A 12,861-nucleotide genomic window follows, 5' to 3' on the forward strand; every position below is an offset into this window, starting at 1 on the left:
AAAAGCAGTTTTCTAACTTGTAATAGAAGAATCCTCTGGAACTTTGCCTTTTTTGCTGCAGTGCCTTACCTGCTTTAACTCCAATCTGACTTTGAAGAACTCATACCTAGATCGGGATGGACTACTAAAGCCTTAAGGCCCTGAACAGCATTACAAGTCTTTTAAAGTATTGAACTGCTATTGTTGGCGTTGAATAACCCCTTTTATTCCTACAACAGAACATTTTATGAGCTGCTATAACAAGCGATTTTACTCAGCACTGAATTGTGTTCATGAGTTGTATAATTCCCTACTATTGGTTTACTCACCTGAAGTATTGCTTATGTTTTCTATTGTGTTGATTAGTTAAAATAGTGGCATGACCCTTGCCCTTGCCCCTCACTGGCAAGTCAGCCTTCCAGTTAGGGCCAGGTCAAAAGCCTTAAAACCTCATCCAAGACTCTCTTGGAGTCAGTCCTGGCGCCTTTGGCGCCAGACTCATAACCATCATGAAGACCAACATTAGAATGGGACTATTTCACTTGGGGTGGGGGTTCAGCCAACATGGAGGCACACACATAGCTCAGTTACAAGGAACTGAGCTATCCGGTCTAGTCTTTTGGGTGTGGCAGGCTTGGGACTATTTTACCTGGACTACTTTACCTGAGACTATTTAAACCATACCCAAACAGCAGAACATGCTTTGCGTTATTCTGCTGTGGGCAGCATAACGCTCACCGTGTCCAGTTCTTTGATGCCAGCTTACTTGAAACCAAGGACTTGCAGAGAGAGAAAGAACACTATGAAACTTACCTGTAACAGTAATCGGTCTTCAATCCATCGCAGACTTCAGTTCCACTCACCTGAAGGTACGAACTCCATCATCCGGCACTGCATGCATCCTGGAATACCATAACCCGCAAAGAGGAGAAAGAAAGACGGTATTAGTAAGCGTTTATTCAAGTTTCCTCCTGAATGAAGAAAGCCAAACAATTGTTACCTGGGTAGTCATCTCCTGGTCAGTATCATTGCTGGAACATTACGGCGCTCTGCGAGGAACATCGTAACCTGCAAGGAGAGAAAAGACAGGTTAACAATATAAAAGGCGAAACAGCGCCACGCATCCCGCATTGCTCACCGGACAGCATCGCGCACACCGCGCTTTTGCCTACCGGCCCATGCTCATCTTCAAACTCATGACAACACCAAAATACCTTTCCATACTTAAAAAGGAAAGAAGCAAGACATTATTCTTCGAACTAAGAGGAACATAAGAACTGCATATAAAGACTGTAAAGCAGCAAACCTACGGAGTCGCAGCAGGCCTGGATTCCCACGGGGGGGCTTGCACCAGTGAAGTAACTTGGTCGCTGCTCGCCCCCCACATCTACGCACCCCTGCCACGAGGAGCAGGACAGAGAATCCACCTTTTACAATGTTAAGGTGAGGAGAAGGCCCAAGGCGGAGGAAGGAGTTGAGGCCAAGGGAGGTGGGAAAACAAAGACAATCTGGTATTGAATCCAGCTCTCCTATATTGCAGACCCATCTTTAACCAGAGGCATTACCAAGGGACCGGGAGAGGGTTTGAGAGTGCAAATCATCCAACCAGGGCTGGGTGGCGTCCCCGTGGATACCAGGTGAGCGTAACAAATCGTATTAGCTTACCTGAATATAAAACTTTAGCATGTGTATATAAAATAAATATCTATTTTACTATAACTACAAGTGTGTGAACATTTCTTTGGGCCTATCTATTTACTGAGTTCATTGTACTCAACTACAGCCGACATCTCACTCCTACGATAAGCCTTGCTGCTCTGCCTTACTACCGAAACCTTGAGTAGTACAGCCTTATACTAAAAGTTGGGGCCTGCATACCAAGGGATAGTTTTGTAAAGTCTTCCCCCAGGTAGACTTTAGGAAAACTCCCCTAACAAGAGCAACCCTGTCCGAAGAATAAAATGCAGTAGGTACCGATGCAGGCCTCTTCAGGAAACTCTACCGGATGGAGGACAGCCAGTTCCAGCTACAGTCACCGCACACAGGCAACATCAGGAGTCTCTCCAGTCGTGAACAAGGACGGTCTTCCAGGATATGATCCCTTGATGGTAGGAAGCTGAAACTTGGCAGGAAAGTGACTTGTAGGATGAAGTGGCGACTATCGACGTTCCAGGCTAAAATGCCGAATGGCGACGCTTCTGGTACAGTAGCCCAATTCAGAGGTGGTTATTCCACTGGGTGGTCCAGGGACACTTCCAAAGGCTCAAAGCTGCAGAAAGCGAGGTGGTGTTAAGACTGGTTGGGTCCCACCAGTCCAAGGGTCGAAGCATTGACTAGGGCTTTCTCAGATCAGGTAGTCCAGCAGGGCTTCACCAGGACAGTTGCAGGAAAGGTCAGTAGCCCACCTCAGTACGTTGCATGGCTACACATGATTCTTGGCTCTGTTCCAGATCTACTGAAATGGCTGCAGGGCTCCCCTTCTATCCTAAAATCAAGTGAGTGATCAAACTCAGCCCTCCAATAGCAAGGATCTGCACCACTCACTCAGCCAAGAGTGGTCCAATCAGGGACCACTGTGGGTTTCTTTCATGCATGCACACTAGACCTTCTGGCACCAGTTTGTGGATTAGGATTAGACAGTCGCAACCCATTTCTTGACCCACACACAAATGGCATGCATTAGCCCGCACAAGCTTTCCTGGGCAAAAGCATGACCATATTAGGGATTTCCTGACCCAAGAGGGCAGGAAAAAGGCCCACAATGTGGCCAAAGGATAAGTGAAAAACCTTCTGACATGACCATTTTGCAACACTAGCCATGTTTAGCAGCCATAAGTGGTAAACGCGAATGGTCACTAAAATAAATACAAAAATATAACTGCTGCCATCAGCTAGGCCCTAGGCACACATAAAAGTAACAAAAAAATCCCAGCGTACAAATCTAGGGTGATACAATAGTATCCCTATGCACGTCATTGTAATATGCAGTGTGCACTGTAAGAAAAGTGACCAAAACAGGCAAAAAGTAAAAGACGATAGGGAAACAGTTCTGCAGTACTGACTAAATTTGTAAAAAGGCCAGGAAAGTTCTCTGTAAAAAGTCAGAACAGGTCAAAAGCAAATGGTTTGGGAGAGTAAGCATATTATATGGAGGGAAAGTTGCCTAAAAAGAAATCTTTAACAGGTACTTGTATTATGGTTCCAGGCACTGTTCAGCGAAACACCATTGCAACGAAAGGAAGAAGCCAGCTGCTCAGCAGGCAAACTTGGGTGACCCTCCCCCAAGGGAGCAAAGACTGGTTGCAAAGGGAGCTACCACGATCAGGCAGTGACAGGTGGTCTTCGATGCGCCAACACAGAAGCAAGACCTAGATGGCTTCCACTGGGACTAAAAGGCTGAAAATGCAGGAGCAGGTGTCTTGTAACACAAGAGTTAGGAGGGAGCTGGTCAGTTCAATGGGTGGTCCATGGACACTTCACAATGCTCAGCAGGCACGGATCCCCGAGCAGGGGTTGAGACTGGTTGTTTCAAATAGTCCAGGGATCGAAGCACCGACAAGGGCATTCTTGAGATCAGGACAGAGGTGCAGGGCTTCACCAGAATTTGGCTGGAGGTGATGCTGGTCCTAGGGTCGTCAGTGGGCTGCACTTCTTCGTATGGGTCTTGGCTCATACCATGATCTGTCAAAATGGCTGCAAGAGTAATCCTATTAGCCAAGATCTGGACTGGAAGATTGATCAGGTCCACCAATGGTAAGGACCTGAACCATTCAAACTAGCAGGGGTTATCCAAATCATGGCTAGATGTAAGGGAGAATTCTCATTTCTGTGCTAATTCCCTTTAACCTTAGAGATCCCACCTCTTTTGCTGGACTTTACAGCGTTTTAATTTTATCCCTGGAGTGAGCAAGACCTTTTTCTCACCCTTATGTGTTTTGACCTGATTTGGATAATGTGTTTCCAAGGTTTTTGGAGTCTGACAAACTCCATAGGTATCTACTTTTTCTAAGGGAACACAGCACCCTCAGTGCAGTGTAAGAGAAATCCTTTAGATTTCTCATAAGGTTTAAATACCTTTTCTTGTGTGAACTAAAGTTCCCAAGAATAGTAAAGTGAAATTGACTTTTCTTAACTTTTCTCTTTGTAGGTCCAGCACACACCATCTTACGTGGAGTGCTGGGGGGTTACCTAGTAGCCCCTTAGCCTACATTCCCATGTAACATTTTTAGGTTATCCTCACTACTTTAAATGGCTGGTGGCAGTGGTTTAATTTTCCTACCATTGTGCTTTTCTACCACGGGCTGAATCCTCAGCTGCAGTACAGCACCCATGGGTGACCATTTTGTCAAAGTGGCCCTGGCCGTCTTCTTTCCCCCCATTTTCTGTTTGTGAGGTCTTTCTTGGGTTTTACTCTGTACGTGGAGTCCGGTTTGAGCCCTTTGTTCGCTTTGGCAGGCTTCAGACCTTAAGCCGCCTTTGGCTCCAGTGTGTCTGGAAATGCAGGATGTGAGGAAGTTCCCCATACTCCCCTGTCCTTGGGCTCTAGGAATGCCTGAATGCAACTAGTCCAGATTGACTGGCTGGCTTTTCAGGACAGCCACGCTGGGGTGCGATCGACAGCCTAGGCTGTGCATGAATGGGAGAAACATGCTTAAAAGGTGAGTGATTTGGGACTAGAGGCAAAGTCGACCACTGGGAGAAATACCAGACGAAGATACGTTGAACGAAGCTTGCTGTATTCGTCCCAGACCTCTGCATTGCCCAGTGAAGCCCTCCTGCTGTGCTGAAACTCCCTTTTCGATTCGACAGAGAAGCTCCGGAAGGGACGACTTCTTCCCTTGGGTTAGTGGGACCAACTAACTGAGACGAACTCCACTGGACCATCTTCCCTGACTGGCTGTACTTCTTCGCTGCTGCAACAACAAGAGTGCCAGTGGTCGAGAAATCCGTAGTCTAGTGCGACATCTGAAATCTGGCCAGAAGCTCCAGGAGTCCGCCTCCCCCCACCTCCCAAGGACCACCCAGCAGCAGGACGACTAGAGCTCAAGTCGCCTCACCAGAACGCAGGACCCAAGGAGTGAAGTAAGCCGAACCGGGATCCGAGATCCACAACAGTGCTGTTTACTAAGCGCTGAAACCACAAAGTGCTGCTAAACGAGAAGAGCCTGTAGCTGCAGACGACCACGAAACTACTACTGCAGGAGCCCTCCAGATGTCCTTCCTCTTGTCCCATGACTGATGATCGGGAACATGGGGTCTGCACCGCTGTAACAGGACAGAATCCAGCTGGACCACTTCTTCAAACTAGAGGTACTGTGTAGACTTGGGGTACTAATCTCGTCTTTTTAGCTGTGCTCTTCTCAGTTGGGAATTGCAATGGATTACCTTTAGAGTTGATTCCAGTTCTCTTTTCACAGGCTTAACAGCTTGAGACCCTACAAGTGATTATTCCTACAAACTCTTCAACTACGTGCAAGACTTTGATTCTAAGAAGTGCCTGAACTCCATAGACTGTTTCAAATTGACTTTGGCTGTCCTGGCTCCCTGCAGACTCTTCTAGCCCACCGACTTTGATATTGCTGTCCCTCATAGGTGGTAACTTGTTTTAGACTGTTATTGCTGGGAAAGGAATGTCTAGATTTCATTGGAAGATTGAAGTGTCCTCGCATATACTGAGACCCTGTTTAACCTTTTTCTTTCCTTAAACCTTTCCTTTCTGCAACCTCAGAATCTGCAAAGTATAACTAGCGTGCTATATAAATGCCATTACTGTCCTTATGGTTTAAGTTACCTCAGGGTGTAGGAATTATGTAACAAGCATATCCATAGATTATCCACCAACTTGTCCTGAAAAGTATTTTGCCATTGTTACACAAATTGTCTTTTAAAAAAATGTTGATTTAAAACAAAAAAATATGTATACCTGAAACCTTGAGTGCACGTGTTAGTTTATTTTAACAAATGTCATTGCTACAGTTCTACAGCTCACATTTACCCCCCCCCCCCTCTTGAGATAGGCCTGGCTGCTCAGTCACGCTACCAACTTGTGTAGTACAGACCTATACCAAAAGGTGGGTTATATAATACCAATCATATAAGTGTTGTGTAGTCTCACACAGTGTGACTGCATCAATTCTTACCCAACACTAGAGACTGGTCACACAATATGCCCAACAGGAACTCAGGGGGTCAGATGTGGAATGGGACCAGACCGATCTAGTTCCCACATCTTGCAACAGACTGCCTGTTAGGTAGATTCTCCTTCTCGAGTGCAATTCTACCCACTTTGTGATTCCCCCAGCATTTATGCTGGACTGTTAGATTTTTGGACTGATTCTCATGAGTGGGACCTTTTCAACACTCACTCATTCATTCTTTTACTCTGGTACCCTTTTTACCTCTTTTGGGTACTTTTTAAAGGAGTTATCCTTTCCTCCATGTTTTCTGGCATCTGCATTTTATTATTGCAGCACACAGCACTTTCTGTGCAGGGTTGCTGGAAGCTCCTTGAGCTTTCCTTTTTATTTGACCTGTGTTAACACGTTACCAGGGCAGAGTGAGACCCTTTTGTCCCTCCTGTATTTTAGTTGGGAGATGAGCACACCCCACCTTATGTGGAGTGCTGAGAGGCAACATCGTCTTCCTTTTCTCACTGTTCCAGTAACTGTTAGTTACTGTTACATGTTCACATGACAGGCTGGTGGCAGTGTACCTTTTTGCATGGCTTTTTGTGATTTTTGTCGCAGGTTGCCTTTGCAGTTGTGGTAAGGGACAAAGGGGTCCCCATTTGCCTAAAATGGTGGCTGTACTTTTCTAAGCCCTGTTCATGATGACTTGTTCTTACTTGAGCCTTTGTGGAAAATTATGAACAAAATAATTGTAAGCACTTTGTAAAATGAGTGCATATAGCTCTTTAATCAGCAGGTCTGTGCACATGGTTAAAGAGTGCTTGACCTGAGGGAAAAAGAAAGCCCCGTTTGGTTTGCACATTCACAAGTATTCTTGGAGCAGGCTCCAGGAGTAGAAATAGCCAGGCGACAGGTGCATGTAGTAAATTAAGACCCTATCTATGAAACTATGTAGCACCAAATGTATAAATGCCGTTTGTTCTCATATTAACTTCAGGAGGCACAGCCGAAGTAATTGCTGGTCGTCTGAGCCCCTGCTTAAGCGAATAAACAAACTATGGCTGTGCAGCCTTTGAAATCTTCTGTGCTGGTGCCTCATTAAGCTGCTTATGAACACAAGCAGGTCCACACTTCTGCCTGCCTAGTTGGGGGAGGTCCTGATTGGACTAGTCTTTGGCAGGGTTCGCTTGGAAAGCCTGCCAAGGATGTCAGAGTGTCTGAAAGGACAGGGAGTGAGGGAGGCAACCGAAACTCCCCTGGTCTTTGTCCTGCAGTGTGCCTGCCTGGAATCAGTTTGTACTGGAGGCTGGCTGTCCCCCTTGGAGAGCCACCCCCCCAGATTTGCATGAAGGCTTACCTGGAGATTGGTGCGCTCAGCCAGTTTTCCTGCATAAAAGACGAGGGTCCTGGAGCATAAAATCAGTCGACCATTGGAACAAAGATTAGACGAAGGACATCTGCCGCCACCTGCACAGCAGTCTGAGTAACGGCTGCCGTCCCGACCTCAACCTCTGTTCGATAGGGAAGCCCTGAAGACGACCGACTTCCTTGAACTGGTGGGCCTACTGAGTCTCAAGGCGAACTACATTTTGCTCCCTTCCTGGAAGAGCTGCGACCTCCACAGCCTGCAATTCACCAATACCCGGCGTCCTGTGCCATTTTACGGTGCAACGTAAACCGAAGCATGGTTTTATCTGAAATTCCAGAGACTGCATTTCACTCCTGAAAGCCCCCTTAGCTGAGACGAGGACCGAGAACCAGAGCAAAGACTGCCGCACAACATCCATCCTTCACCCGATCCTTGAAAAAAGGCGCCAACGAGCCAGTGCTGCGAAGATCTTCTGCTGGGCACCAAACTACAAGAGCAACCACTAGATCCATTGCAAGTTCTTTCTTCAGTCACCAAGACAAAGAAACCTGATTCAGTGTCTGTCGTCACCTCTCCTTGGGGAACGTCCTGCTGCACAAGCTTATTCACTGCTAAGGTACTGTTTAGCCTCTTCTACATACCTTGTGGGTGCTTCATTGTTCCTGTGCTTCAGAGGGTTGCAGTTACTTGCATCCCCTCCTATGCATACATTGCGCTACATTGGGGTGGACAACCCATTGTGTTCTATACCAAAGAAATCCCCTGCTACTTACCTGTAAACTTGAAGAACCCTTAATAGACTCTGCCTTGCTTGCTGCTTACCCACTTCCACTTCCTCTGCACTGGTGACTGGTAATCCACAGCCCCCCCTCCTCGACTCTGAGACTCACCTAGAATAGGGTTGGAGGTCTTAAGATTGGTTAAGCAGGGGTTAACTTAAGTACGGAATTTGGTCTAAAGTTCACATACCTGTGTCAGATGTTTGTGCAGCTTTTGTGTTACGTTATAAGTGTTCTAAAGTATCTTTTATTACATACTCTTGTGTTTAATGCTGTGAGATAGTACTTACCTTACTTAAAAGTTACAAGCTTTAGTGTATTTATATAACTTCTAGTGCGTGTTTCCTTGAACGAAGTGTATGACTGTGTGACTCACTACAGCCCTCATCACTCCTAGACTAAGCCTGGCTGCTCAGCCATTGTTACTAAACCTTTGGTTAGTTCAGGCTAAACCTCCCCCTGTTCATCCAAGGTAGGCTTTCTAAAGTCTCATCACAGATAGGACTTTGGCAAAATCCCTACACACCCCCATTGAAAACTATTTCATAGCACTACTACCTTTCTTATCGACAACAGGGCAGGTGAACAATGTTGCCCTTTCATTTTACTTCATGGTCATTTATTCTACGCAGCACAGTAGCCATTTTAATTCTGCAGTGGCCAAAGCTGCCAACCTTGTTCATTAAGACATGTTTTTTTAGCCCTCATCCTCTAGGGTAGGCATAGGAAATGGACATGTATATATGTTTTTACGGGCTTTTCCCAGAGCCCGGGAAGTAGTCTTTACATGCCAGGAACTATTGGAATAGGTAAGCAGTCCTAAACACGATAACTCATATCCAAGCCATTGTGAGGTTATGAGTGTGGCTAAGCTGGCTAATCATGATTGGATAGCCACTCATGAAAGTTTCAGGTCCTCCAATAAGTGGGCTGAAGTTACCTTTAGCCCATGTCTGTGTGAGTCAGGAGGGTATCTGGAACCATTACACAGGTTGAAAACTGGATCTGAAAATCTGAAGTCTGGGAAGCAACTGGAGGTATGTCCGGGAGCAGTTTCTGCGCCAAGTGCTGCCAAACCACTTTCCAAAAATAGCAAAGCTCTGCTCTTTCCATCAGGGGAAGTAATCACACCATCTGCTTCCCTTGACCCAGAGGGAACAACTGGTTCTCTGTACTGCATATTGCTGAAGGTGCTCTCCAAGCTCAGGGAAGCCGTTTGGTCCTTTGCTGACCTACACATCCAGAGTGGGGATTTTTCCATGCTGGGATATCTGCTTGGACTCCTGTGCTGTCCAATGTGCAAGGTGGGCTCTTGGAGGGACAGACTCGGAAGCACTGCTGCTCTCCACCAGGGGGAGGAACACTGCTGGAGTTGGAGCACTTTGGTTCAGCCTGGCTCTTGCAGACGGGTCAGAGATTGTTTCTCTTGGCTGCTCCATTCCTGGGGGCCAGTAATGCCAAAGACCAAATTGGATGTTCATTTTCAACGAGAGCCTGAGGTCTACACTTGGAAAATCCTGAAATAGAGGCCGAGATTGAGAGCAGAGCTGCCAACTTTTTGGATACAGCTGTAAAACGAAGGAACAATGGATCTGCAATTCTTGGACCCACAACACAAGAACCAACAGCAAGAGCTGGGCCATGTTTTGAGACGACGTGCTGCATGGCCTTGTTGTGCACCCCTTACTACTATAGGGCACACATTCCTACTCTGCAGCTACCATTATGTTACCTTTGATGGTGGAACCAGAGTCTAGGAATCTCTTATGGTTTCAGGATTGTTGGATGTATTTTTGCCTCTACGGGAAACCTGTAATTTGTAAACAAACACATAAGATACCTGTCCTCCCTGGTTGTAGGTCAAAGGATCGACAACCAAAGAAGAGTCGAATGGTCAAAGGATCGACACCAAAGGATCACATTTTTTACATTTTTTTTTTGGGGGGGGAGGGGGGTGGGGGGTACCCCCCCCCCGCCCAACACCCCAACCCCCGTTTTTGTGGTAAAAACCACTTTTTTTCACCAAACGAAACCCCCCAAAAAATATATAATTAAAAAAAAATGTGATCCTTTGGTTTTCGATCCTTTGTATTCGATCCTTTGTATTTGATCCTTTGACCAGACACCGTCCTCCCTTGCTTTCACCCACACTGTTGCATGTATATGTCTGGAACAGTAATACACAGTGCCACAGGAAGAAACTAGTACTGCCTAATCTGAAGTAATAACTATTACTGCCTGATCTGAAGTAATAACATATCTATTCATGTTCATGAAATACTTGGTGCAAAGAAATGACAATGCATTACTTACTGTAAAAGCATTTCTGATGGTTGTATATGGAACAAAATGGAGAGGTTTATGGAGTCTCTCTAGGGTTTCTTGAGGTAACCCAGAGCGGTCAGGTGAAGGGGGTGGGGGGGCGGAGGGAGGGTAAGGGAGGGCCTTCCGTTAGAAAACGCTTCGACCTATCCCACAACGTCGAAGAAAGGTTCCCCTCACCTTCTGAAAAGCCTTCTGGTAGGCTAGGAGTCCCTCTCGACGGAGGGGGCAGTTCCTGCCTTCCTTCTGACCTTTTTGGCGTCTACCGGGCCTTGTGAGCGGTGATTGACGTTTCTTTCGCCGTCCGTCTCTGGCTATCGGTGGAAATAATCCGCACCAGGCTCTCGACAACTAAACGGTCTGTCGAGGGTACCTCCGGTGTCGAGGTTACAGGCGTTGCTTGCTCTACGCCGACGAGCGCTCTGACGGTGCGCGTCGTCTGGCGGTTTAGTGATGGCGCCCTTATCTGGGGGTAGTCCAGGCGCTAGTCGCGTTTGCGGGGGGGAGGGGAGGGCTTAAGACTCTTACGGTCTGAGGAGGCTGCCGGTAGGACCTGCATCTCCATTGGTGCTAATGCTCTCTTCGTCTTCGACGAGGAAGAGCCGTGGGTCGTGTGTTTATGGGAGTGTTTTTTGTGTGCGTCTTTGTCGCCGGGGTGTTCATCCCCATTAGCAGGGCGTGAGCCAAGCTTGTTGGGGCCAGGGACAGAAGACGAGGAGCGTGAATGCTCCGTAGAGAGGTCTACGACTTCCAAAACGGACGTCGGGTTGTCACATTCCTCGTCACTTTCGGCGGCTGAAGAATCAGACCTAGACATGGCAAAGGCTGCCCACCTTTTGACCCTGCGGTCTTTGAAAGTCTTCGGCTTAAGAAGCCGACAGGTCGCACAGCCGTCTTCTTTGTGGTCGAGGGGCAGGCAACGATTACACAGTTTATGCTGGTCTTTCCAGGTAAACTTGCCTCTGCAATGCGGGCAAAACCTAAGGGGTGTCCTCTCCATAGCTGAGGAACCGATTGCATGCGACAACAACCCCGAAGGAAAGGGAGGGGAAAGGCATTCTCAAAGAGAAACAATAGATGTCCCACAACCCCACTCTCCCTACTGTATTTGGCCATCGAGGCCAGGCCACGTGTTCGGCGAATGCCGAACAACCTCCTCCGTCGAAGGCACCGCCGTCGGAGATCTTGATCGGCGGTGAACAGCTTCGCAGCTACGACGCCGAAGGAGGGATGTAAAGTAATAATATAGGTATAAGTTAATAACGACCAAAGGTCGAATAAATGTTTTTGCAGTGTCTCTCGAGGAGCTCCGCGTAAAGGCGACCAATATCTGGGAGGAAAAAACAATCTGAGGGACCTCGACGCGTGAGGGATTGTGGGTACACTGCACGTCACTATAGGGATAGTGTTAGACACGCCTTGTCGACGTCCCCTTTTCGACTACGAAAAACAAAATGCAATACTCCACAGTGACCACTGGATGTCGGACTATGCACAGCATGTGATTCTAAGCAGATTAACAAACATCAGAACTTAATTACACAAACATTTCTGTTTTACAGTTAAAACGTTTTTACTCCCTTTTGGAATGGGATTTTGTTTTGTACTCTAAAAATCAAAATACTGCCCACTTCAAAATCTTATCAGGAGCAGGGCTCACCTGTGTGAACTATGTATTGCTGGACAAGTCTGTATGTTAACTGCACTTTAAGCCAGACCCCACAATCTCCTTAGTCTAAAAATCGTACTGCTCAGCCACTCTACGATGTGAATTTCATTAGCCTTTAGGCAGACCTTGTATGTGTACAAACGTGGTCTTGCCATGTCACTACATTCGTAGTGGTTCTGAAAAAACCTCCACCAACACTGAACTATATTAAGAGCACTAGACTGCCACTGGCTCCCAATGGCACAAAGGGTGGATTTCAAAGAGCAGTCCCATGATGTTTAAGGCTACAGTTAATAATTAGTCTGCCACCTAGGATCTGTAAACCGTCATTTCAACTGGACAGCAAGTGACACCTCCCAACTAACAATCCTAACTATCTGACCAACCTCCATGCCCATCCATGGACTTACTGCTAATGCCGGAGTCTCGTCTTCACTGTCTGACGATTCGCTGCTGCTCGAGATTGCTGCGGGAGCATTTTTCACTACAGCCTTTGCTGGTGTGGAAGCCTCTGCTTTTACTGCCATAGCATGGGCTTTGCCCTTGCTGGAGGTAGGTGCAGTAGCAGCACCTTTCACAGAGACTTCTTTTGGCATAGATTTGCTCTAAAAAAGA

At 46.9% G+C, this 12,861-nt stretch overlaps 1 protein-coding gene across 4 annotated transcripts in view; it reads right to left on the reverse strand.

Annotated features, from left to right (window-relative positions):
• TCOF1 (treacle ribosome biogenesis factor 1) overlaps positions 1 to 12,861 on the reverse strand; it is a 926,286-nt gene that overhangs the window by 174,042 nt on the left and 739,383 nt on the right. For all 4 annotated transcript variants that reach the window (XM_069654046.1, XM_069654045.1, XM_069654047.1 and 1 more), the window contains one exon: positions 12,657 to 12,851. In XM_069654046.1, the coding sequence (XP_069510147.1) occupies positions 12,657 to 12,851 (195 nt within the window). The remainder of the gene's footprint in view (positions 1 to 12,656; positions 12,852 to 12,861) is intronic.

The sequence above is a fragment of the Ambystoma mexicanum genome, chromosome 3q (assembly GCF_040938575.1).
Source record: "Ambystoma mexicanum isolate Mex_15411 chromosome 3q, UKY_AmexF1_1, whole genome shotgun sequence".
Classification (NCBI taxonomy): domain Eukaryota; kingdom Metazoa; phylum Chordata; class Amphibia; order Caudata; family Ambystomatidae; genus Ambystoma; species Ambystoma mexicanum.